The sequence below is a fragment of the Cryptomeria japonica genome, chromosome 3, assembly GCF_030272615.1.
Source record: "Cryptomeria japonica chromosome 3, Sugi_1.0, whole genome shotgun sequence".
Classification (NCBI taxonomy): domain Eukaryota; kingdom Viridiplantae; phylum Streptophyta; class Pinopsida; order Cupressales; family Cupressaceae; genus Cryptomeria; species Cryptomeria japonica.
The window spans coordinates 286419963-286447711 of NC_081407.1; the positions used below are offsets into that span (position 1 = coordinate 286419963).

General features: G+C 34.4%; 1 protein-coding gene across 5 annotated transcripts in view; it reads left to right on the forward strand.

Moving 5' to 3' along the window:
* The first annotated feature begins 1527 nt into the window (after nucleotides 1–1527).
* LOC131068520 (biotin carboxylase 1, chloroplastic) overlaps nucleotides 1528–27749 on the forward strand; it is a 49901-nt gene continuing 23679 nt past the window's right edge. The window contains exons 1-7 of one of the 5 annotated variants that reach the window (XM_058003706.2): nucleotides 1530–1676; nucleotides 1776–1821; nucleotides 3003–3077; nucleotides 4224–4606; nucleotides 20960–21101; nucleotides 22336–22434; nucleotides 22629–22685. In XM_058003706.2, the coding sequence (XP_057859689.1) occupies nucleotides 3036–3077; nucleotides 4224–4606; nucleotides 20960–21101; nucleotides 22336–22434; nucleotides 22629–22685 (723 nt within the window). In that variant the 5' untranslated portion in view covers nucleotides 1530–1676; nucleotides 1776–1821; nucleotides 3003–3035. Of the gene's footprint in view, nucleotides 1822–1858; nucleotides 2109–3002; nucleotides 3078–4223; nucleotides 4607–20959; nucleotides 21102–22335; nucleotides 22435–22628; nucleotides 22686–27749 lie in introns of those variants that run through there. The other 4 variants (XM_058003705.2, XM_058003707.2, XM_058003703.2 and 1 more) reach the window with 4 other exon arrangements.

Below are 27749 nucleotides of genomic sequence, written 5' to 3' on the forward strand. Positions count from 1 at the left end.
CATTATGCATTTTCTATGGTAAATATGTAAATAAAAATTTAAACATAATCAATACATTTAAAAAATAAAAATTGCATAATGTTAAAGATATATAATGGAATCATCAAGTGTGGTATATATGTAAATAAAACTTAATAATTTACATGTTTTTAAAAAACTAAAACTACAATAAATAAATAAAACGAACTTTTTTACTAAATAATGTAAATAAAATAAAATAACTTTAAGCACATAAAATAGGCAAATAAAATAAAATATTTTTAAATAGGCAAATAAAATAGTCATGCTAGCAATGAAATAATTCAAGATTATATTTCTTAAGACGTGTTTAAAAAAGTCATGTATTGTTATCTTAATGTAATGCTTTTACAAAATCTTTGATATAAATTTAACAATTATTTAATAGTTAAATAAAGTTTTAATTATTTTTAGAATGTTTTTTTATACCATTGAAATGGATTTATATCATAAGTACATAAAATGGTTATTTACTAATCAATGCAAATAATTTAATTTTTTTAAATAATTATATTTTAAATAAGACTTAATTGTCAAGTAAATAGATTATTTTATTATCATATATTATAATTTAAGAATATTTTAGTACAATTATGTAATTTTCTAAAACTTGACCATGCCAATGGTTTAACTCATTTGTTTTCTTTATGCCTATGTTCAACAAATATTTTTAATAATTAGTGTCTATTAAGGATATCATGAACATGGATGATAACTTCTCATGATTTATCTTTTACCCTTGTTATTGTAGTTGTTGATTATATGCATAATAAGTCCTACCTTTCTTAGCACCCAATCCTCTCATAAATTAGCTTGAGGTCAACATGTTCTATTGCAATAGCTTAATGTACTTCCTAATTCTATATATGTGATATTATAATAACTTTGTAAACGCATTCTCATCACCTTACCTCATCAATTGCTAACCTCCTTATGAAATATAAACACGAATCAATTCTTTATTCTCACAAAATACAATAACTCACTAATTCTTAGTGAATGGCAGGGACTCTAATTGTATCACAACTTAATAGATTTTAAAATCAATCACAAAAATATCTACATAATTAAACAAGAAAGATCAATAAATTTATCCCTACTATTTTCATACATTACTCAAATTTTTTAACGAAAAATAAATCTCCTAATTGTTTTTACAAAATTTCCTATATTTACATAAAGCAAAGACTCAAGCTGTAGCACAACTCTTGTTAAATACATTAATCAATATTACATAAAAGATAATCCTTCCAAATAGGAAAAACAATATGTACAACTTTAATGAGTTATTAACATCACCAACAAAGAAAATGTAAGCTTTTAAAAGCTGGTAGTAATAATCTTGGTGGCCAAGTCCAACTAACTCCAATAAATGGATTGTCTAGATTTTCAACTACTTGTGCCAGTTTCATGTTATAAATTAAAATAATAATAAAAATCCAAAGAGCATCGAATAAATTGATAATCCAAATGAACGGTGCCACATTCATTCCGAGATGTTTGGAACAAACTTGGGCCGGATCTAATGTCTAGATCCCGTCCACATCAAAATTGAAGACATTATAATGAATAAATATAAACACTTATTTTCCAGTAAATAACATGAAGAAAATACAAACTGGGTGAGTGGGGCGGAGCATTCGATCATCTAGGCCTCGGTAATATCGATTTTTTTTCATGTACTTTACACCCAATATTTGCGTTTTTCTATATAGATTAAATATTTTCATATTCCTATATACTCACGCTCCCTCCAGTTCTGGATGTACCGGGACTTGCAGGCTGCAGGGCAACCATTTGAAGGTATTAATTTTGCTTATGCATTTGATCTGCTTATCAATTCTTTGTTTCGAAAATAGGATCGGTGTAGGAAGAAAAATTCAGAAAAAGCGCGATTTTGTTCTCAAATGAAGAAAAAATGACGGATGTCAGAGAAATCTCAGAAAATGAATGTATTTGTACTTCAAATCATGGAACCTGCCTCTTTATACTTACGCTTTTACTCTGCCTAATAGTTTCTAATCTAAGAAAATGAATGAATGTTGCAAAAATTTCATAAAATGAGTGCATTGCAATCGGAATAACTGGAGGTATCTTTTTTCCTTCTGTCTTTGATTTGAGATCCATTTGATTTGAAAAAATAAACCCATGTCACAGAAATATTTAAAGATGAGTACATTTTTGCTTCAAATGGTACAGGGCATTGTCTTGCTTCATGATTCTACTTTGTCTAGGAATATTTATGATAAAAAAGATTTACCCCGCCACATAAATCTCAGAAAATGAGCTCATTTACACTGCATATGGCAGAAGGCTAATTTTATTTACTCGTGCCTTTGATGTGAATGAAAGGGCCATTTAATTGAATCTCACAGAATGGCTGCAGCGGTTACGTGAATTGTACAAAGCTTAGATCAAGTTAATAACATTTTATCAAAATTTTTCTTTTTGGTCAATATGAGTTTTAGCAGTGGGGTATTTTAAGCATAATAGATGTTTGCTTTCTGTTTTTGCTATGCAACTAGAATTTCTTAAGCTAATATCAAGTGCAGCTTGATTTTTTAGTTAATGTCAGGCTACAGTTTCTATTTGGATTTTTATCAAGCTATAGTTTCATTGTTATATCGGTTGATATCAAGCTACAGGCTTTTTTCTGGGTTGATATCAAGCTTAGGACATTTTTTCTGAAAACCTAAAAGCTTTAGACAATTTTTTTTTTAAATCCAGAAGTTTTAACGATAGGATATCCTAATCTCTAGTGATTTTTTTCCCGAACTTTTACTAAAAGTTTTATGAGTTGGACATGCTAAGCTCTGGTAGGCTTTTTAAATGATTTTAAATAAACAGTAAGACATGCTTAGCTCTTGTGGTCTTTTTTTAACAGTAAAATTTGACTTTTTACATTCATGAAAGTTTGAGCCGTAGGATAGCTAGCTCCAGTAATTTTTTGTTCTGTAGACAATGACAAGGTACATTATGTGCAGGTCTATAGGGCAACCTGCAATCTCTGATATAGAATGGAGGCTTCAATTTTGTCCAATACCATATGCTCAGTTTCGGTATGACACTTCCATGGTTTTTTTTTCAAAATTAGAACGGTTTTCATTACTAAAAATATTGGTCAATGAGTGTCTAGGCTGGATCCAGACTAGACTAAGAGTGTAAGATCTGTTTGTAAACATGAGTCTTATTTAAATAACTCTGAATTGTATCACACTTGGGAATTTAAAAATCATATATTGTAAGGAATTTCGCAAAAAAAGTGCTTTTATTTCAACTTAACATTGACTAATCTTCCTGAAAATTCAAATAATGCTAAAATATCTGATTTATTGCTACTAAAATAGTCGTCTGTTAGTGCCTTTACCTGCCAAGATGAATTGAGCAACAAAAGACAAGCATTTTGATTGAGTCATAAACCTGTGCCTTAAGTTTATTGTGGGCTTTTTGTCCCCTCAATCTAGCCAGGTTTAGTTTAGTCTTGCCAAGTCTACTCGTGTTTAGCCAACCCTTTGGGAGAGTGAGTTACAAGCTTGTGCTTTAAGTTTATCATAGGCTTTTATGGTCCCCAAATCTAGCTGAGTTTTATTTAGTTTCGCAAGTCTACTCGCGTTTAGTCAACCTTTGGGAGATTTGACAGTTCAGTTAATTTGAGTCTGACTCATGGTTTCCTCAAACACTCAGCGAGTCCTGCTTCTATATTTTTTCCCTTTTCCAATAAAGGAATAATTTTTATGTGCATTAAAACACTGTCTACATAGAGTTGGTTAATATTATTGGAATACCGTCAGGAACCTAGCTTGGATGTCTGTATCATTATGCAAATGGCTAGTTAAATGAATACAGAAACATTACCTGCAAAGAGTTCATTACTTCTTGTTGAATTTTGTCAGGATGCCTAGCTTGAATTTCATTCTCAATAAAAAAACGGCTAGTTTTATGTACATGAAAAACACTTTTTGCATAGAGTTGATTATGTTTTTTGAAACATTGGCAACTTTTTTACTTAGGTCTTGTTTCAAATAAAGAAGTGACTAGCCTAAAGTATATGAAAATACCTACACAGAGTTGATTAGTTTTGTTGGAATGCTGTCAGGTTTTATCTTGGATACCATTTCAAAGTGAACAAATGTGCTTCTTATATAATACATATATGAAAACACTGTATGCTTAGAATTGATTACTGTCTTTTGAAATATTGTCAGGTTCCAAGAACTGTTGTCACTTCAAGAGGCAATAAGCCAAAATCATGCCAAATCTCTGGATGGAGCAGTAATTTGAGGGGCTCAACCAAAGGACCAAGGAGTGGAAGTTACAATTTTTCATATAATAGCAGTAGTTTCTTCTTCCGAAATGCCGACTCTCTCACCAGAAATAGGAAATCTCGCACTGGTGCACTTGTGTGCAGATGTGAGGGACAGAAGATCCTGGTTGCAAACAGAGGTGAGATTGCTGTTCGTGTGATTCGTACAGCCCATGAAATGGGCATCCCTTGCGTGGCAGTGCATTCAACCATAGATAAGGATGCGCTCCATGTTAAAATTGCAGATCAAGCTGTCTGCATTGGAGAAGCACCAAGCAGTGAATCGTGAGTTAATTCCTTTGTGTTAGTAGTGTTTAAAAATTTAAACATGGAAGAGTAGCTATAGAGTGATGGCAATTTTTAAAATCTTGTAAGTTCAGTTTACGAGCTATTCCAATGTTAAATCAAAGTCACTGTTTAGTTGCAAATTTTCTTATTAGTTAAAAATCACAATTTTAAAATTTTCTTAAATAATTGCATTTTTGGTGTTTTTTCCAATTTTCTTGATTCTTTTCCCTTTCAAATTCTATGCTATTAAACATTTATCATTATAATTTTTTTTGATCAATAACATTTATCATTATAATTATTCATTTAATGTTTAAAACTTTTTTGTCAGATTTTCCCTTATTAAATGTTTTGGGATCTTTGAAATACATGTTAACAGTATTTACAATAGTGGTTACATTTTGTCACTCTAGTTTTCTGTCATCAAAGTTATTTGCTGAATGAGATATCAATAAGGAGCATCTGTGACTGAAGATTTGGAAATTGATCCTTATAAGTTGCAAAGATCCATTAAGAAGAGTTATCCGTGTTCAAGAGAGAGCTTTTAGCTTCAACGTAGAAGCTAGTAGTTGATAGAAAAGGCTAATTTCTAACATTTCTTAGGAGTTATGAAAATAAGTCCTCATGCCTTCTTATCTGCTTTGCACTGAAAGCAAACACTTTGATCATTAAGAACATCCATTAAGGACAAAGGATCAACAATGTCTCATTTATAAATAGAAAACATGTAAATGCTTTCTATACTTAAGGTTCACCACTATTAGTGGTGTAAAGTTGTAAACTGACCTTAGCAAACGACTTTTTGAATTTGGTCCTTTGGGTTATTTTATTGTATTTAATTAATTCTCAGTCTTGTATTGGACTTTTGTCCCTTGCCTTTGTTAGATTTTTGGACTTTGTCTTACTAGCATGCCTTCCATTGGAACATGACTTTCCAATCCTTGCATTGAGTTACCTTTGGTGTTGGCCATCCCTTTACTCGGGTAGATTTTCCTTGGGATCTCTGATTCTCGACTTCTGACATTTTCTTCTATACACTTTTTTGGAGTTGGTGAAGTGGGAATTCTTCTAATGTGGTACAAGATATGAAGTATCCTTGAATCCCAATCCTTGACACTTTTCACTGTATTATCTCATTGGGATCTTGAGTTTGGACTTATCTTATGTGCATGCCTAATTGAATAAATTCCTTGTCATTCCTGATTCCCAATCTCGCACTCTTTGACAATGGTATGGGCCACAAGGTATCCTTGACACTTAAAACTTTAAAACTTTCATGTTTTGTCTCCCTGCACGACCCAGGTCACCATTATTGATTTGGTTTGATGTTACAATCACTCCACAAGGATTTTTCTCGATCAAAAACAATCGTTCATCTTAAAGGTGCGGATTCACATGTACTTCTAGCTATGAAAAAAAGAAGGTGACCTATGCAACCATTAATGCAATGGTTGAGTTTTCAGCTCTTGATGGTTCATGCTGACTCTTGGTCATCAATCGCATGGATTGCCACAAGTGTGGTAGGTTAATTTGAATTGTCGGATCTGCAATGGGTTTCCACATATAGATTGGGGCACAAAATACCAAATGATATAATACAATTTTGTTAATCATTTAAAGGGTTGCTTGTTGAGCCAATTTTTTGGTCTGACAAGCTTGCAGTTGGTTTTAGGGCATTAAACGTTGCTAGTATGAGCTGCAAATGAAGGAATACATTTTGTAAAGTTTAGGAAGGATATTGTAAAGCATATCTGCTTGTAATGGTATGTCTCCATGGCTGTATGCAATGAATCAGGGAAATATATAGTTGTAATTAAGTGTTTTCTCTCACCCATTTGCTAGTGTGATTGTAATGAAGGTTTGATGTTTGTGTGACAGCATCTAATGCATTGCAAGGCTTTTGTGACGGTCATTCCTTTGTTGAATATGGTTTACTGCAATTTTGGTATAGATTATTAAGAATGTCCATTACAAATGAGGTAATCTTTGATTGTCATATAAATGCAGTCTAGTTTTGTTGATATTTTGCTAGATATATCTCCTTCCTCTTTGCTGTTCATGACTCAGTTGCCTAATGGAGTAGGCATTGGGCACTGGTCCACATTGATAAGGGATCAAACAATTATCATTAGAACAATCTCTTTATCCTTCTTAGTTGTAGGAGTAGATTAGGGTTTCATACATCTTCATGATTCATTACCTGTAAAGCAAGGAACGGTCTCAAGCAAACTCAATCACAACTAAATCATTAGAGAATCATGGCATGCATGTCTACACATTATCATTGTGTGTGAAATATTAATATGAAATCATCCAAGGGGATAATAATAATAGTGTGATCTATTGGTGGATGTGCAAGGTGTTTTTTCGGCTGTATGATATATTTTATGTAGCTAGTTAGTATTTGACCTAGTACAATTATAGGGGTCAAACATACATTGGGTATAGTTGCTATTGCTATCATCAAGGTATATTTTAATTGATTCAAAAACATATTAAGGACACCTGTAGGAATGCTCTCTTGAGTCTAAGTTGGGCTCATAGTGTAGGAGAGACTACCAACTCTTGTCAATTGATCTTTAACCCATAGTTTGTTGATAAATTTTTGTTTTACCTTCTTGAATACAAATCTTTGGCCTTGAGGGTAAGAAGAGTTCTAGGACTGTGAAGCAACGGTTTTAGGATTCGATAGAATGGCTCTATTGTTGGGGAGATGATATTTTGGTTTTTATTTTGAAGGTCCTTGGAGCACAGTCATTGAAGTTGCTAGTTTGGGTGAGTTGGCAGCTCATCAACTTACGCCAACATGATAGTGCAATTGTTGGGGATCTAATATCTTGGTCCTTATCTTGAAGACTCCCTCAACATTGTCATAGAAAGAAACAAGTTTGGGTGAGTTGGCAGCCCATCGACTTATGCCAACAAATGGCGCCGGGGATGTAATTCATTGGGTTGAAATGAAATTGAAGACTCTATTCATGCGCTAACTTAGAAGTATTTTATTGCCTTGTAGGTTAGATGTACTTCAAGGACGTTCTCTTTTGAAAGAGGTGGCGACTTTGTTGTCTTGAAAAACAATTTATTGCTGCTGTACTTTCTTTGTTGTTAGTGTTTGGAGAACACATATCAGGTCTACAATAGTTGGCTATGAAAGGTACACTTCTTTTTTTTCCAACAGTAATACCTCAATTTTCTGTCCGGCATGGTGGTGTATGGTCAATTATGAATATTTGGTATGGATATAATTCTCCTTTGGGTGTTCCTTCAAATGCTTCATATGTCTCTACCCCTAGGAAGTACATTGAATTAGACTCCCATGACTATGTTATTGATGTTTACTCATGTTATTTAAGTAGCCCTACATCTTATGCAAACCCACGCTCAGATTTTCAAGCATCCAAACAAAAAAATGAACAAAAAATTGACGATTTTGTTAGAATGGTAAAATAGTGTGAAGAATGGATCAAGGAATTGGAGGTCAATGCTTATTTTGCTGCTATAAAAAAATAGGCACTCCATCCCATATTGTCCCCTTAGACACCATTTACAAATAGCTAGACCTCTCTTGGGTTGATTATGAAAGACAAACCATAGCTTCCAAGGTCTAAACCAAATGCTTAGATTTGATGGTTATGATATTCATGTAGGGGATGCACATGTTGAGGAATGTTCAGAACATATGAAAATTTTCAGTTTGAAGACAAAGACACGTGGATGAGACTTTTTGTTAGGTCTTTATATGGAAAGGCACATAAGTGGTACAATTTTTTTTAAAGCGCTCATTTGCTTCTTGGAACGACCTTGTGGTTGCATTTCAAGATGAATTTGCGCTTAGTGTTGACCTCGTTGCTCTTGTCCAAAAATTGGCAAATATTAGATTGCTAGATAGAGATTAAGTTTAGATGTCGACCATAGGTTTGTAAATGCTCTTTCAAGAATTCCAAGTGCTTTAAGACCTAAGGCACTTGTTTCCATTTACATGCATTTTGAGTCATATGAAGTTAATTTGAGTTAAGTGTAGGAAGATTTCAAGATTACAAATTTGTAGCAGGGTTACCTTTGCCTTAATTCTATTGAAAGAGTGAGGAATGATAATATTTTAAAATTATGATTGTCAAATGCAAATATTGATAGTAATAAACGGTTGCAGTGAGTAGCAACTAGATGGATGCAACATATGAGGTGAGTATAACATCAAATCAGCTTGAGAATGAGGTAAATGATGTTGGTGGGAATAAGGTGTTTTACCTAACTAGTTCACCTAGTAGGACCTATTCACATGTTAAGCTTACTTAGGTCTTAGGAATCTTTCTAGAAGTCTTAGTTGTCTTGATGAGATTTTATCTTATCTCATTTACTTCTTGTGTTCTAGGTCATTTGATATTTGTTTTTGTTAGCTGTCTCAAGTCATAGGATTAAGACTCTGATCATGATCTTGTCTAATCCTATGTCTCACCCTACCTATATAAGCAAGGTACCTCTGCATTATAAATCAATCAAGAATAATACAAGCATATTATATTATTATGTAATCTTGTATCATATCATATTCTTGATTGGTGGATTAGCATCTTCTGTGTTGCTTCTCTGTTGTGTGTGTGTGGTAGCCTGGTAGGTTATTTGGTGTTGCAGATCGTAGATCTGTGTGCATCTGTGTTGCTTACTCCAACATGGTATCAGAGCATGAGTGACTCCATCATGAGCTAATCTTGAACTCCCTCATGGTATGAGAGCTAATCTTCAGCTCCGATAGATGATTGTTGCTTTTGGAAGTGAGGTGGCCAAAGAGGAAGATTAGTGCATAAGTGAACAATTGAATGAATCAACTCTTTAAACTGATTATCTAGAATGTTGACTTGGATGTGGCTGCAATTGATGATAAAATTGTTGAGACCAATTATACCATAGTCAATGATTTTTATTGTGAAGACTTTGCTCTTGATGATTTTGAAGATGGTGATCACGTGGATGTCTATGAGAACCCATTTCTTTGGTGCAAGACATGTTCTCTACCTCATGCAGATTGTGTTTGAATTGGGTCACAAGAAGATCGTGTTATAGTAATTATTGAAGAAGAAGAAATGTGCCATAGGTTTGATTTTAGTAGTACATATGACACAATAGATTGTCAAAGTGAGTTTGAAATAGAGGGACAATTCGAGGAACTTGGTTCTTAACATGAGGCATTCATGGTGTAATTTTTTGTGCTGACAGCGTGAAATGTAGCTTGAATTATGCTTATGATTCAAATATTGAAGAGTGCATCAACCCATATGAAAGTGGTGTATATTAACCATTTGTTATCCAAGGGATTGATGAAGATATTATTGATTATGAGGTTTTCCTTTTTGAAGTTTAAGTTTCTACTACCGTGGATGATCGTTGTGTGCCTGAACATAGCTATTTTATGTAGTTCTAGCATACAAGTGATAATGATACTTAGCAGCAACACATATATGAACAAGATGATCAGTATGTTGCAGCCTGCCTTGGTAGTGTGCTAGAGCTTCAAGTTTTTCAGTTTGATTTGTAGTGGGGAGATCTTCTTTGTGCAAATCAACAATTTGATCAGGCGAACTTTTCTTTGCCATATGAGTGGGAGGTGTTTTCCTTTTGCCTTGATTCATATAAGGAGGTTAGTAGGTATGACAACATACACCCATGAATTAGGATAGTTTACTTTCTTCCATGTGTTTCATTCTGATGTTTTTAACTTGGTTTTAATTTTTTTATCCCACCTACAATGAAATAGATCTTGCACCTATTACTATGGTTGCCTTGCAGTAGCAAAGTTGATAGTGAGGTGGGTCTCCACTTTTTATGTGGTGTTTACATGTTGATGCATGCAGGTAGACTTCAATTTTTGCAGTTGGGTGGTGAGTACAATTGTGGCTTGAGTGAGTTTAGCTAATTTAGCAGGTTTGTATTTGACAAAGGTAAGTAATTACGGTAGTTTGTCCTATTTGGAAGTCCTATTTGTAGCCATATCATCAAGTTCCTTAAGCTGCCATGCCATTGGCTGCAAGTTGTTCTATCTTGTACATATTGTTCCTTGTTTTGTGTTGTGTTTTGTCCTATAAATATTGTGTTGTGTGTATTTGTGTAGTCATGATCTTTGCTTGATCATTATGAAGTGTGTGTTCCACTCTCTTATTGGTCCCCTATTTTGTTTGCTCTTGAAGATAATTGGATTCTTGTCGTGCTTGTAAAAGGCACACGTTTGCAACCAAAGCCACTGTTGGGACTCAACCCTATGGTGCTAGATTCTTCTTGAGCCCCTTTGTGCACATATGCCTTATTTTAACCATCACATATTATTGATTTGTGAAATCCTTGTATGGGTATCCATTTATGAATTTTGCCTAATTGTTGTTGTTTGTTGTCCCCCATGTGCCTATCAATGTGTTGGAGGTTGCTAAGGTCTCAAAAATTTTAAGTGTGGAGGTTTTGTTGTTCAATTTTGTAAGGAGTGTATTGAATGTCAAAGTTTTTCTTCCTGGTATGTCTTTCAGCCAAACTCTGCCTCGTTCCTTTGCCCTTGTTGGGATATTGGACTTTCCCATCTTGATATACCTTTCATCCATTTCCCGGTTTCATTCCTTTTCCTTGTTGGAACTTTTAAGTTTTCTTTTTTGGCATCCATTTTCTCCAACCCTTGCCCTTTTCCCTTGCTTTTTTGGAGTTTTGAACTTTGTCTTACTAGCATGCCTTTCGTTGAAACCTAATTCCTTGCTTTGAATTTCCTTCGGCGTTGAATTATCAACCATACCTTTACAGGGGTGTCTTTTCCTCAATATCCTTGAATCTTGACTTCCAATGTTTTCTCCTATACACCTTTTTGGAGTTGGTGATGCAAGAATACTTTTAATGTGGTACTAGGTATGAAATATCTTCAAACCTTGATCTTCGACACATTTCACTATGTTATCTTATTGGCATTGTGAGCTAGGACTTATACTTTTGATGTACAAATTCCTTGTCGTCCTTGACTCCTCAACAATGGTATGGGTCATGAGGTATCCTCAATCCCAAATTGTTGAAACTCTAAATCTTTCATGTTTTGTATTTTTCATTGCCACCTACCTCCTTGCACAACCTAGGTCACCATTATTGACTTGATTTGACGTTGCAACTACTCTAGAAGGGTTTCTCTTGCTCAGAAACAGTTGTTCAAACTTATGTGTGAATTCACATGTACTTCCAACAATGGAAAAAAGAAGGCAACCCATGCAACCATCAATGCGGTGGTTGAAATTTTAGCTCCCTATGGTTCTCATCAATTCGTGGTTATCGATTGCACGGATTGCTATAAATGGAGTATACTAATTTGAAATGAATTTCTGCGTATGGATTAGAGCATGAAAGATCAAATGATATAAATATGAGTTTGTTCATCATTCAAAGGTTGGTTGCTGAGCCAATTTTGTAGTTTGGAAATGCTTGTAGTTGGTTCTAGGGCATCAAACATAGGCAGTCTGAGCCGCAAATGAAGGAATATTTTTTGTGGAGCGTAGGAAAGATATTGTAAGCCATATCTGCCTATAGTGGTATGTCTCCATGGCTGTTTTTAATGATTCGGGGAAATATAGTCACATTTTTGTATTTTCTCTTCTCACATTTGCTAGTGTGATTGTTATGAAGATTTGATGTATTTGTTTCAACATCTAAGCATTGCAAAGTTTTTGTAATGGTCATTCTTTTGTTGCATATGTGTAATTCTAATTTTGGTTATATGCTATTAAGTATGTCCATAACAAATGATGTAATATTTTATTGTCATTTAAGTGCAATCTGGTTAGCTAGATATATCTCCTTCCTCTTTGCTGTTCATGACTTAATTGCCCAATGGAGTAGGCACATATCCACATTGCTGAGGGATTTAACAATTTTCATTAAAACAATCTCTCCATCCTTGTTAGCTGTAGAAGTAGATTACGGTTTCATATATGGCTGTTAATGATTCTACCATAAACTAGGGAATAATCTCAAGCAAATGCAATCAACTAAATCATTAGAGAATCATGGCATGCGTGTCTACACATTGCCATTTTGTATGAAATAATATAAAATCGTCCAATGAAATTAATTTTAAGTTACTGGGTTCGCCCCTGGGACGCCCTGGTACGGGTCCGGGTTCGACCGGGTCCGTGGTACGGGTCCGGTTCGACCTGGGTTCGACCTGGGTCGAACCCAGTCGAACCCGGGGTCGAACCCAGGTGAACCCGGGCGGACCCAGGCGAACCCCGGCGGCTGGGCGGCCCGTAAAGCTAAAAAACAAACCAAATTTTAATTTTTTTTCAGTTCCGCCTATTAAAAAGTGAAAATCATAACCTAAAAAACACTTCTAAAACACTTTATTGACACATTTCACCTCATTTGTGTTGCAAACAAATTTTTTATGAGAGCAGGTTGAAGAAAGTTTGAAGAAAATTTGGCTTCCAAGATCAAAGAGGAGGAGTTGAAGACTGATTTTAGAAGCTTCAACAAGTGTTGCAGCATCATTTCCATACATTTTCAAGCTTCCATTGGCTGCAAGAGGTAGGTTTTTAAACATTTTTTTCCAACTTTTTTTGTTTCACAAATTTTCAAACATGAAACTTGAATTTTTTTTCATTATTTAGTTTTTGTTTTTGAATATGTTTATTTTATTTCTTGCCATAGGAACTAGAATGGCATCTACATCTTCCTCCATTGGCAATGAACAAATAATTGCAAAACAAAGAAATGATCCAAATTCTCCCTTATGGAAATATGTGGACATTATAAAACAACTTCTGGGAGGTGGGGGATTCCGTTGGAAATGCCATGGATGTGATATTGAACGTAATAGTTCATATTATCGGGTGGTAGGCCATTTGTGTGGAATAAAAGGAAGAGGCATCAAAAAATGCCCTGGAAAAAATGGTAAACCTATACCAGATGAGATAGTGATGAAATATATTAGGGAGCATGAGGCGGCAGAAGAGAGGGAAGCCCGTAGATTGAACCAAACCGCATCAAAGAAAACAAGGGGAATGCAAGGCCCTTCTAATCCCAGTATTGTAGTAGAAGACCACCCCTTCTTTGCCACAAATGAACCTCAAAGTGAACCACCCTTGACACGTAAAAGAACAAAGGGGCCTTTAGAAACCGCATTCCAAAATGAGAGTAGAGACAATGCTGATCAAGATATAGTAAGGTGCATTTATGCAAATGGGTTGTCATTCAATGTTGTTCGCTCCCCATATTGGAAGCAAATGATAAAAAGTGTTAATGAGGCACCAAGAGGGTATAAGGGCCCCAGTTATGAGAAGGTACGTGGAACATTATTGGAGAAAGAGGTGAAGAGGGTTGAAGATGCATTGAAACCCATAAGGGATTCATGGGTTGAGACAGGTGTAACAATTGTTTCAGATGGGTGGAAAGATGCTAAAAACCGTCCCTTGATCAATGTCATAGCGGTGTCCCCTAAAGGGGCAATGTTTTTGAGAGCTGTGGATTGTGAGGGCCAAATAAAAGATGGCCAATTTATCGCAGAAATTCTCATCTCTGCCATTGAGTCTGTGGGACCTCGCAATGTTGTCCAAGTCATAACGGACAATGCAAAAAATTGTAGAGCTGCTGGTTTGTTGGTTGAGCAACGCTATGATCACATCTTTTGGACACCTTGTGCGGTACATTCACTCAATCTTATGCTACAAAGGATTGGGCAAAAAATAAAATGGATCAGAGATGTGTATGCAGAGGCTGAGGACATCCAGATGTTCATCACAAACCACCACATGTCTCAAGGGATTTTTAGAACCTATTCAAATTTGGAGCTATTGAAGGTAAGTGAAATAGTAATTTAATTTTACATTTTCTGATTTTTTTGAATTTTCAATGTTAATAATATCATTGTGTAAGCTATATTGTGTATTCTTCTTTAAAGTTTGGCTTTATTTTTTAATCATTTGGCATTAATTTGTGTTAGAGGTTGCTGAGACCCGTTTTGCATCAAACACAATTGTCTTAAGACGACTTGTGAAAGTTAGAGTGGCACTATGCAATATGGTGATCAGCACCAATTGGACTGTATGGAAGCAAAGTAGCACTGAGAGGGCAGAAAAAATTAGGGATAGAATATTGAATGAGAAATGGTGGGATCTTGTTACATATCTCCTAAGTATCACTGAGCCCATCATGAGCATGATTCGCTATACAGACATGGATAGGCCTTGCATAGGTGAGATTTATGATGGCATTGATTCAATGCTTGAAAAAATAAAGGTCACTATAAATGAAAAAGAGAATGATCCTCAGGAGAAATTCTTCAAAGAACTGGAAGTAATTATTGTAGAGAGGTGGAATAAGATGACCACTCCTTTGCACCTTCTTGCCTATGCCTTGACACCTAAGTACTATAGCAATCAGTTTCTTGATAAACCAGGAAGGATTCCACCATGGAGAGATCTAGAAGTATCTGATGGGTATAAGGCAGCATTTCTTAGACTATATCTTGATGATGATTTGCGAGATGTTGTTACAAATGAGTTCATAGAATTCGCAAATGGGAATGGTCTAAGTGTTGATGCACTTCGTCATAGATCCAAGAAAGATGCTCATAGCTGGTGGTACTTCCATGGCACATGCTTCCAACACCTACAACCCCTCGCTATAAAAGTTTTATCACAAGTAAGTTTAATTAATTAAAATTTTAAATTTACAAGTTTTAGTTTATTTATAGTTTACTTTGTCTTCATAGGTTGCTAGTAATTTTATTTTTATTAATGTATAACTTTAATTGTTTACTTTGTCTTCATAGGTTGCTAGTTCATCTGCTTCAGAAAGAAATTGGAGCACATACTCTTTCATCCACTCAGTAAAGCGCAATAGGCTGCTATCAAAAAGAGCGGAGAATTTAGTATATGTGCATTCCAACCTACGTCTTCTTTCACACAAACAACATGACTACACACAAGGGGAAACAAAGATGTGGGATATAGAGCCAGAGCATACTGATTTGGATGCTCCTGCTTCTCAGCTTCTTGCATTGACACTTGATGACTCGGAAATTGAGCCAACTTATAGTGCAAGTGCAAGTGGCATTGGCTCATGTAATGTCAATGTCAATGAGGAGGAGGAGGAGGAGGAGGATGAAGAATTAGATGATCCATTTGATGATTAAACTTTAAGTTTATATTGTTGAAAGTTGAAACAATGATACTTGAATATTTTGTCATTTTGATATTAAACTTGATGTATATGATGCTATTATCAATTATGGTATGATCATGATGCTATGATTACAAGTTTATGTTTGTTTTGTTGTTCATATGATGCTATGTGACATGCATATTTTAATTCATGCTTATAGGCTTCACAAATATCAAAATATATATATATATATATAAAAAATTTACATGTTTTTGTACTAATGAACCCAAACGAACCCAAACCCCTTTTCAAAATTTTGCCGTACCGGCGTACCGGGTTCTTCGAACCGGAACCGGAACCCGAACCCGAACCGGCAACTTAGAAATTAAATACTAATGAATCTGTAGGTGCATGTGCAAGGTGTTTTATTATCTATGTAAGAGGTTTTATGTAGCTAGTTAGTCCTTGACCTTAGACAATTTTAGGGATCAAGCATAGATTGGGTGTATTTGCTGTTTTTATAATTATGTCATAGTTTAATTTATTTAGAAACCTATTAAGAACACCTCTAGGAATGCCCTCTTGGGTCGAAGTTGAGCTCAAAGTGCAGTAGAGACTACTCACTCTTGTTAATGTAATGCCCCCATCCTTAACATCACTCCACTGATATTTCACATGGTGTCAGGCAAGTATTTCAATTGAGAAGTCTCTAAAAGAGACAAAATTGTGAAAGGATAGATAGTTTGAGTATGGTGAAGTCTGATGAAAACCATAGATAAATAGCATTGGTCTATGAGTACTTATATATATTCACATGATTAGAGTTGAACTTCTGAAGAAAGTAAACTCGACATATTGATCATCCAGCAATGATAACTCCATGAAGTGGAAGTGGTCTCCAGGACAGCGATTTCACCAATGAAAAGTGAATATTAACAAAGTGCGATTGAGAAGTCTCTAAAAGAGACAAAATTGTGAAAGGATAGGTAGTTTGAGTATGGTGAAGTCTGATGAAAACCATAGATAAATAGCATTGGTCTATGAGTACTTATATATATTCACATGATTAGAGTTGAACTTCTGAAGAAAGTAAACTCGACATATTGATCATCCAGCAATGATAACTCCATGAAGTGGAAGTGGTCTCCAGGACAGCGATTTCACCAATGAAAAGTGAATATTAACAAAGTGCGATTGAATAATGATGTACAGCAATCAATGCATGAGCTATTGTGATCATTCTAAAATTACATATCATCTATCAACCATCAGCAACAAGGATTTTGAGTATTTAGCAATTTAAGAGGTTGACATGATCAAAGTCTCTAAGCTGGCTATCACAGGAAGACAATACAGTCATGACTTACCATAAATGCTTACAGCGTGGAGAAGCTTTCAGACACTACAATCTTGATAGATATTCAATAATATTGAACACTCAAATATTATCGTGGATGAAGCGACTTGTTAGTGAGGTAGAAGTTTCTACATTCAATAATATGAAAGTAAGACAAACGGCAATCCATGACAGCGATAATCACTATTAAATAGCACACTGCCACTTCCAAAATAATGAGTCTATCGTATCATTAACAATTGATAATACTGGAGTATTAAATGTAGACAGCAATTAAGAGCAAAGGCTTAATTTAGGATAAATAACAAATATTAATTGAAAAGTGCGATTAAGATGGATTGACTAATCATTATCAAATGGTGCAATGAAGAGTTACCAATAGGGCTGCAACGAAGGGACACTTCTCATCCAAATCCTTGATACTTAAGTGGATCAATACTCATTCCCAAAAAGATATCGAATTGGAATTTGTTTGTTTATTGTATCCTGTTTGGAGCATCGATGCCCTTGGCACCCTCGGCTGCATGTATACATATTTACATCAGACACAGCACCATTGATTGCAAGGAAAGATTGTACATATCAGACACAGCATCAGATTACTGTTGCAAGGTTATTTGACACAGCAACTATATCTCTGTAAGCGTTATTGTATATCAGACATTGCATGACATAAAGGATCTCAATCAGAAACAGCAATCAATATTGCTACAAGCAAATATTACCGTACATTTCATTGCATAAATCACATTGACATATCAGGAAAAGCACCTATCTCTTATTTCATATTGGAATGCCATAAATTGGCATAATTCATAAGATTACATCAGATACAGCATTATCTTATCATCCAATCTCTATCCCTTATCAATATGGGTGAAAGGGAAAGTTTATTGGCTTATCATTCACTTAGTGTATTCCTAACTGTATAAATCAGAGATAGCATGCGGCATTGATATTTGTCATCTACAATATATTTGTCTTTATATTATCAATTTTATAAGTTCATAGAAAAATTCAGATATTGAAATTCATATAAGTGTGAGGAATTGAAGTAAATGTTCCGATATTCCAAGATATCCTAAAACGTGTCATTTAAGTTAATTGGCTTTTAACCCTCCTTAGTCTGTTAATGAACCCCTGTTTTACAATCTTGATGATAAATCCCTGGCCTTGAAGGGAAGAAGAGTTCTAGGATTGTGGAGCAGCGATCTCAAGACCCAACACACCCAACATCCTTAAGGTAAACATATCGTGAGCAATCCTTTAGCTTCGTGTCCCAAAAATTAGTTGTTTAAAGGACAAAAGCACTATTAAAAACAGACTTGAAGCAACACGTAGTGTTGTTATATGGAGCCTAATCAGACTCGGAGGTCAAATTTTCACTACTTCTATCGGCGTGGTTTCCCCCCATATTTTTGACGGGGGTTTGGGGGCAGCGCCCTTGGCGCGCTCCTTGTTGTGATACAGGGCGGGGTCAAGGGGCAGCGCCCGCAAGGCCAAAAAGACTCTTATTATTTTATAAAGGCGTCAGGTGTTATTTTTCTATTGGCTGACATGTTGTAACCCTAATTTTGTAACTGACATAAATCTTGATAAAAAGGCTAAGGGTTAGAGTTTTCTGTAGAGAATTTTGTAGCATTTTGCAGCAGTATTGAGTTGCAAGGGATTGCTAGTTGTAATCGGTTCAATTTACAGGATAATAATATTGGACCCTCTGTTTGGTGGATGTAGCCCGAGTTTGGGTGAACCACGTTAAAATTGTCTCCTCTCTGTTATTATTTCTGTGTTTTTCATTCCTCTGTTTAATCTTTATTTGCATATAATTGATATTTTCTGCATGCAATTCCTAACATATAGCCATAACTGAGTGCTTTTCATTAATATAACAATTTCTATACATCTCTAATCATTTCATACCTCCTATATTTATACCAAATTTGGACAACAATTTCTTTAATAGGCCTTGTTATAACAGTCTGCATGATAAGAAGTTTTCAGACAACATCAAGAGAGGCAGAATCTCACCTCAACCCTGCACAGATGGTTCAGCTTATTCACAATTTCACACAAACCATTCCTTGGATGCTCTTGCATGTGATATGCATCAGTGAAACTATAAGCTGAAAATTACTCTGTGGTCCCAGTCTCAGTAAAATACATTCTCTTTTTTGTTGAGGATCATACTCTCTCTCCCTCTGTCTCTTTGTCTGTCTCTCTCTCACACACACATGTATATAGATAGATAAAAGTGGTGATTTATCTGAAGTGATATTTATATAGATAGATACATGTATAACTATATGTATCATATATGTATTAATACATGATATATATATCTATACATGTATATATTTAAATATAATACATATAATACATCTATCTATTTATATATAGTACATATATGATATATATAAAGTTTTACATAAATCTATCTATATATGGTACTACTTTAGATAAATCATCATTCAATCTATCCTTCAAACCATAAGAGCTAATCATTGAGTTTCTCACCCATAAGATTAACCGTGTAGTTGTTGAAATGCTGTGTCATGAAGTAGCATATTCAATCACCAACCTGCATAGATTCAAATATTTCAAATGGCTATCTAGCAACCCTTACATTCCTAATCATCATTCATTTGTAAATTATAACAATTTTTTGGCATCAGTTATGTCTGCCTATAACTTTGTTCCAGCTATATAATTACAAGTTACAACTATTGCATCAACGGAATGACCTTATTTTGATGCCATGATTGCCATTCAATCATTGTACTAATAGATTTAAGTTCATGTGACTTATCCTTTGATGCTGATAGTGGGGACTTTATTTGCCCTTAAAGATATGGTAATATTGTCCTTATCGTTTTGGATAAGTTTCTCTAAGCTAGGTGACTACTAAGAAGAGTAAGAAACTTAAGATCTTGTACTTGCTACTTTAATCCTACTCTTGAATTGTTAAGGTGATTAGCTTCTTGCCCATTTTATGTGAGATACTGATTGATGGAGCAACTTTATAGGTCATTCAAAATTAGTTGTATAATTCTATTAAGCTGTTAATTCAGTATATATCCTTTTTTTAACTCCATATATAATAATGATGGAGTTCCCTTTGATTTGAAATTCTGTCCATCCATATTTCTTAACCAATTTTATCCCTTAATGCATAGCTTGAGCTACTGCTAGATCATCTGTAGCTGTTTCAAAATGTTCATAATACACCACCATGGCTTCCCAACCAATCTCATATAACTCTCCTCTATGCATTTCTTGTGTTTACTTTAGCTTTTCCATCGAAATTTAATTTTGTCGATTTCTATCGTGTGGAGTTGACTTTGGTGGCTGCTACTGTGTTTTTTTTCACAAATCCCATTATCAGGGAACTTAGAGACATTTTCATACACTAAACTTTGTAGTAGTTTTATGGATGCTGTCATTTATTATATTCTTATGTAGATCTATCTTGTCAGAATTGTGTATATTAACAATAGTTTTATCTGATACCTGTGGGAAAGTGCTTGTACGATCACATGATAAAACCTGTTGAAATTATAAGCCCCATACGAATAGCTACACTGAAGTGGCATAGTGAACAATAGGTAGTATATGAACTTTGATATGCTTCATGAATTAGTATAGAGAGAGCATCAAATTCCTTTAGCAAATTGTCATTCTTTTCAAATGAATTTCAAATGAAGTATACATTTTTAGTTTCAACAGTTCTTTTTTAGTTTCTTCTTTCCATATTCTTAATATGTAGTCATAAATGAAAATATTTTTAAGATTTCTTGTACTTGCAAAACTGGAAATCATTTGCAGTGCATGCTACTGTTAGATCGAACTGATTATTGGATTTTTTGTGGATTTAATTTCAGCTATTTACTTACCTCGAATATTTTATCAGCAGCAGTTACCCATAACTGTACCATGCTGCACCCTGGATATGGTTTTCTTTCCGAAAATGCTAATTTTGTGAGCATGTGTAAAGAACATGGAGTCAATTTCATTGGGCCAAATGTAAGTACCTTATGAGGGATTTGTTTTTTTATTTAATAACAGCTTATATTCACAAAAAAATTCTTTGATGTTGTTTCCATTGTTATTTTTGGTTATAATTCATTTACAATTTTATTAACAAAAGATTAGGTTCTCTATATGTCATTAAGATTCTCTGTGTATGTGTATCCATCTATCTGTAAATTGTTTCATTGAATGTCGTTTTCATTCTCTTTTTAAGTGCTCAATTTATTGGAAGACATTGGCTGCATCCCAGAATGTCTGGAATTTACTTACATGTTGCTCCATGTATATAGACAGACATATTTGTTAGAGGGCAATATGTTCTGTAAATGTCTTTTATTACTTACGTTAGTCAAGATCTTCTTTTGAAGGTACATTTCTGGATCTGAATGACCAGTGATGTTATTTGCTTCACATTATTAAGAATTACTAGCGTCACATTATTAAGAATAATACATGCTTTACTTATAGTGCCTTTAACTTATAAGTTATAAGTGTTCACTGCATTGGTATCGTGAGTTTTAACTTTTATGCTTTTGGGGTATGCTAGATTTTATCCTAGACATTCCCACCTGAGAGTGACATGTAACAGAACTTTTGATGGGATCAAGAGAAGGGGCTACAGCTTTTTTTATGGTTGTTTTGTTTATAATTATATTATGTAAGTTGTGTGCTTATCTGAACTTAAGTCCTGTTTTTAGGCTAAAATATGTATATATTTATGAAAATTATAGATTTTTTGTATGGATGTATTCAAAATGTACCCGGCTCTGAACCCAAACCCAAACTGGTAACTTAGACATAAAATGATTTGATATCTCTGCCATTGATTTCTTCTGTCAATGATTTCTATTGGTGTAGTTTTTGAGCCTTAGTTAAGCTGTATATTGTTCCAGTGATGCGTAAAAGAGCATTGCACTCTGCTGTGATTAGTTCAATTTGTAATTGAGAACAAACTATGGATATTTGTGCATGTGCATGTTGATTTCCAAATAAACTGGAATCAGGAAAGACCCAGCAAAAGAAAACACTTGAAAACAAAGATTTCATATTTACCCTACCCATTGCAAATGTGCAACAAGAACATTTTTTCAGTGTGTTGATTTATTCTGTTATTCTCATTTAGAAACCAGGCTAGGTATACACATGAATTGCAAAAGCTAGTGGATATGAAGAGATTTTTTTGAAATTGTGAAATCTAAATCTAAATTTAATTATTTTCTATTGACAGCCAGACAGCATTCGTGTTATGGGTGACAAAGCCACAGCTAGGGAAACAATGAAAAAGGCTGGTGTTCCAACTGTACCAGGAAGTGATGGGTTGATAGAGGTAAGCATTTGAATCTTTTATGTCAATTTATTCACAGCCCTGCCAATTTATGAACTGTCTTTGCATATATTGAAATGGCCATTGATTTGATAGGGTTTTGCAACCTTTTCATTTGCAATTTATCTAAACAGATTCTCTTTTTTATCTCTACTAATCATCATTGCGTATTTGGTATTGTGAATGCAAATTTACAGTCAACAGAAGAGGCTGTAAGACTTGCTGAGGAAATTGGGTTTCCAGTAATGATTAAGGTATGTGCTTTCTTTTCCTGTTTTAGATTATTGGGATTACGTTGATAAAAAATAATATTAGATTCTATCAAAGAATGTTGTTACATTGTTAATGCCATTGTCATCTTAGATTGTGCCTTTTTGTTTTTTTGGGGATGTTTAATAATAGAGTTCATACCAAGATCTCGAGATTATGACCTAATACTTAGCTAGAACTGAACTTGCTTCGGCTGTCAAGATCCCAGCTAATCCAAATAATCAGATGTATATATTGGCTTGATGAAAATATTTAGTGGTTTCTGTATGAATCTTTGTTGACTAATCTAAATTTGTTGGAGTTTGGAATGGATTCGTATTTCTATGCTTTATTGACTTTATTGATTCTGTGTCAATAAGAGTTCTCATGTCAAACTTTTAAAATGGCGCTCAAGTATGATGGTCAGATTGCAATCCTGTATGATACTAATTCTGCCAAGCAGCTTAAATGCTAGTGGGGACTTAAAAACAGAGATTCCATTTTATTGGATTACAAAAAACTGCTTGCTTTAATGTAATAGACCACTTCAAGCCTGTGAATGTGAATTAGAGTGGCACATGGCTAAATCAGAATGTGCTTAAGCTAGCTATGTGTAGAAGATAATGGGATAACTAAAATTTTTGACCATTTAAATTTGCAACAAAACTGCTGTTTCTGTTTGAGGAGGAAAAGTGTTTAAAGTAATATCAGGTGTATCATATAAGTAGGGAGAAGGCTAACAGTTAAGATACACTTAATATGCAGATATGGGCAGTTGATTATGTTAGCTCCATGTGCTCTGCAACAATGAGCAATTATATCCCGTGGCTTTAAAACCTGCAAATTCCTATAGTTTGAGATGTCTGTATCTCTCATGCAATAGCTGTCTTCTAGAATTTTTAATTGCTGCCAGTGCTTGTTGATATACTGCTGATTAAGAAGTTGATAATCATTCTCTTCTAACGTCTATTGCTACCATTTCATATGGATGTGCTTTGTCTTGACTCCTTACTATTTAGCAAGACACCTCTTTTCATTGAACTCAAAGTCTTGGTCTACAATATAGTTGACTGGAAGTATAATCAGCTAGTTCTTGCACGTGTAGAACATTTTCATTATGCTTTACAGTTTATTTTATGCACTGTTTCATGTCCATGCACTATCAGATGATCATCTTCAACGAATTTGAATTCTTTACCACACTGTAATTGAATTGTCTTTGCTATCTAAGGCTGCAATATTTTCCATTTTTATTGTTAATTTATCTTGCAACAAATTGACATGGTTGTCTACATGCTATTTAGCTATGACATGTAGAACATTTTCATTATGCTTTACAGTTTTTTTTATGCACTTTTTCATCTTCATGCACTATCAGATCACCATCTTCAACTAATTTGAATTCTCGACCATACCATAATTGAATTGTCTTTGCTAGCTAAGGCTGCAACAAGTAGATGCTTTATCCATTTTTATTCTTAGTTGATCTTGCAACATGGTTGTCTACATGCTATTTAGCTATGACATGAAGAAGCAGAAGCATCAGATTTCTACTTTTATAGATATTCAAATTGTTCCTATTTTCACACTAATAACAATATCCTATTCTTGTATGCAAATGATGTTTTGTTGTTTTGCCATTTTGATCTGATAGATTGTCTATATTCCCCATGTTTGGATTAAATGCTTGTCTGCTTGATATCTTCCTTCATGCCTCTTATCACTATAGCTTATTTACTGGTTCATCAGAAAAAAAACCTTGGATTTGGGTACGATTTTCTTTCAGTTTGGGTGTGGATGCGGTCTGGGCTGGAGTTGGCGAGGGTTCTAACTTTTGCCTATTGGTTCTATGTCGATGAATTGGTGTGAACTCATGTCAAACCCCACCAAATTATTGAAAATTTTAGTGAATCTGATAGAAATTTATCAATTTTTGGAGGAAAATCGAAATGTTTTTGAGTTTTTTTCCTCCTCTTCCTTTCTTCTTGAATGCTCTTGGAGGATGCAAATGTCATGGTGAAAGGAAGGAAGATCCTTTCCTTTCTGTTTTTGAAGAAATCCCCCCTTCATCGGTTTCATTCTTGCAATTATCCCTTGCACTACGATATGCTACACGTTTCATGTTCAATCTGCAACCTTGCCCATATTATAATATAATATTATAAATGTATAATAATATAAATATTCTTTAATAATATTATATTATTATTATATATATTCGAATAATATTATTATATCAGTAGTATTATTATTTTATGAATTATAATATTATAATATTTATTAATTGCAGGTGAACAAGGTGTAATTATTAATACTATTAATGAAACAAGTTAGGGCAAGTTTGATAGAATAGAAATATTATGAATATTAATTAAAAATATTGATAATTAATTTTAATTAATTTTTAAATGTAAATAGAATTATGAATTTTATGAATATTAAATTAAGTTATAGCTACATTAATATTATATTATATTGTATTATATATTGTTTTTATATTTCATATATATATACAATTATAATAATATATTTTTAATTTTTTTTTATATATATATATATATATATATATATATATATATTGTTGGGAATTAGTGTTCACATCTAGGTGTTAGGAATATTAGAATGCATAAAATAATTTGGTGTCATAATATTAAGTTGTTAATAAACAACTTAATATTATTAATAGTCATAAGCTTTGTTCAATAAGTTATTTTATTAGTGGTATGTCTGTTGAGTTGTTCAGGAGGATTGCTATAAAATAGGATATGGAACTCCTATATACATGTAAAGGTGTTGAATGAAAATAATATGAGGGATGTATTGTTTTGCTTTTGAGTATTTGGCTTCTCTATCTCTGCCCGTATTCTTAATATGGTATCAGAGCTCAGAAATTTGTGAGAATAATTTCTCATTTTGACTCGGCCATGATTGGCAGATCTGTTGGTTCTATCGGCTTAGATCTTGCTTGCAGGTCCATATTTCTTTGGTAGACAGTGGCGTGAAGAGCTCTGTTGTGAGCTCTTATAGCGCCATTTCATTGGCACGTGGTAGTATTTCTTTTAAGTAGCTTTACATTGAGGCTAGCATAGGCGTTGTGTGTTTTTATTTGGCACTTGAATCAGGCTCGTATGTGCATTTGGTATTGTGGCTTTTTGCTTTGATTTAAATTTGACCGAAGTTCCTGAGCGAATTATCTTCATGTGGAAGAAAGCCACAAAGTTGTGTATGGATTGAGGAACAAACCCACTATAATGGAGTCGAAGATGCATGATGATTTTTGACATTATGTTCTACGTTGACAGGAGAAAATAAAGTGCTCAAGAAGAGCCTAATTGTTCGGGCTAACCAATGGCCAGTGCACAGGGTTCCATACTTTTCAACCCCTTTATTTTATGTTGGGTGGAGTCTTTGTTTTGTCCGCACTGTTATTGTATTGTCTAAAGCTATTGTGAGCCATGGATCATGGATCTGTATTTGTATTCTTCCGTGGGGGGGCTTCACTTTGTTTTTGATTAGATGAATTATTGTTGGTATATGCATTGGTATTTCCTGTTTGGTGTATGCATTCGACTAATATTGGTGGTAGATCTGTGAAAAAAGTTATACTTATCCAATTGTGGCCTCTACATCAATAATATCTTGCTTTGGTATCAGATTTCTTTGGCTCGCTTTCATATTGTTCTGCTTCCTTTCCACTTCGTGGTTTATTGTCTTCGAAGGCATATACCATTTGGTTTCTTTGTGCATTGAATATCATGTTTGGAGCTGAGGATTGAAGATCGTTTTTGGATCTTTATCTTTCTTGATGCATTGACTCCATTGATTGGCCTTGTTTCTTTTACTTGCGGTTCTTTGTGATATGTTCTTTGACGCTTTTTGGCATCGTATATCTGTGTTAATGTTTGTTCAATTCATATCTTTGGCATGTGACATCAAATTTTGGAAGTGGATGTCATTTTCTGTGTTTGCCAAATTGGTTGGCAAGCCGTTACACCTCACGGTTTCTCATGCCTCACCATCTTTCTTGGTCAGAGTTGATTCACAGCGTATAGATTTCTCTCTTAACTAGTCCTCTTGGAGGAGGACGGTTTGGTCGTGTGAAGCGAAAGAAGATGAAGGAAGCATCAAAGAAGGTTGGAGGTGGAGATGAAGAGGAGGACGAGAATTGAGTGATTGCAAAATAGATGGCTTTTATTTTATTGTCATTTTGTTTAGAATAGGTTTTATTATCACGAGTTGTTGTGCTATCTAAAATATTTGAAGTCAAAGTGTCATGTATTACTTTTTTTCGAATATGGTCTATTTTCACAAGTCATTAGTTGTGTCAAGATGTAAAAGTCTATTAGGAGTGCACGATTGGTGGAACCCAACACTCTTTTAAAAAAAAGGTTCACATTATGAGGGGAATATATTGTTTCCTCATAATTGACAAAATGAGCCTAAAATCCAATTTTTCTAACTAAGTTGCAAACTCAACTGGAGGTTGGAGGCATAGGAGCTGGAGGAAATTTAGCGACCTCTCGTTAGTCTCTAGCGATGTGGTCGTGAAATTGCAGTAGTGACAAAACAACTTGTGCCAAAATGACTAAAGCCAAGATTGGTTTCCAGGTGGCAGTGGCAACCATTTCATATCATTTGTGATTAGAGTGGCAATGATCTCAAATGGTGGCTGCATACGCAACAACAAAGACTTGGTTCTCAAGCTTTGTAAGTTGTGGATGGATGTGTTTGGCCCCATTCACAAGATGATGTATGTGGTTGGATGTGTTTGTCCCCAATCACTATTGTTGGTTGTTTGTGAATGGATGTGTTTGTCCCCATTCACAAGATGACTGGATGTGTTTGTTCCCAGTCACAAAAGTTGGTGATTATGATTGGATGTGTTTGTCCCCAATCATAATTGTTGTGAGCAAAAGTGTATGTCCCTGTTCGTGACTGATTTTGGATAGATGTGTTTGTCCCTATCCAAATTTGATGTAATACCTTGGATAGATGTGTTAGTCCCTATCCTCGGTTCCATGGATAGATGTGTTTGTCCCTATCCTTGGATGAAAGTATAGTGAGCATAG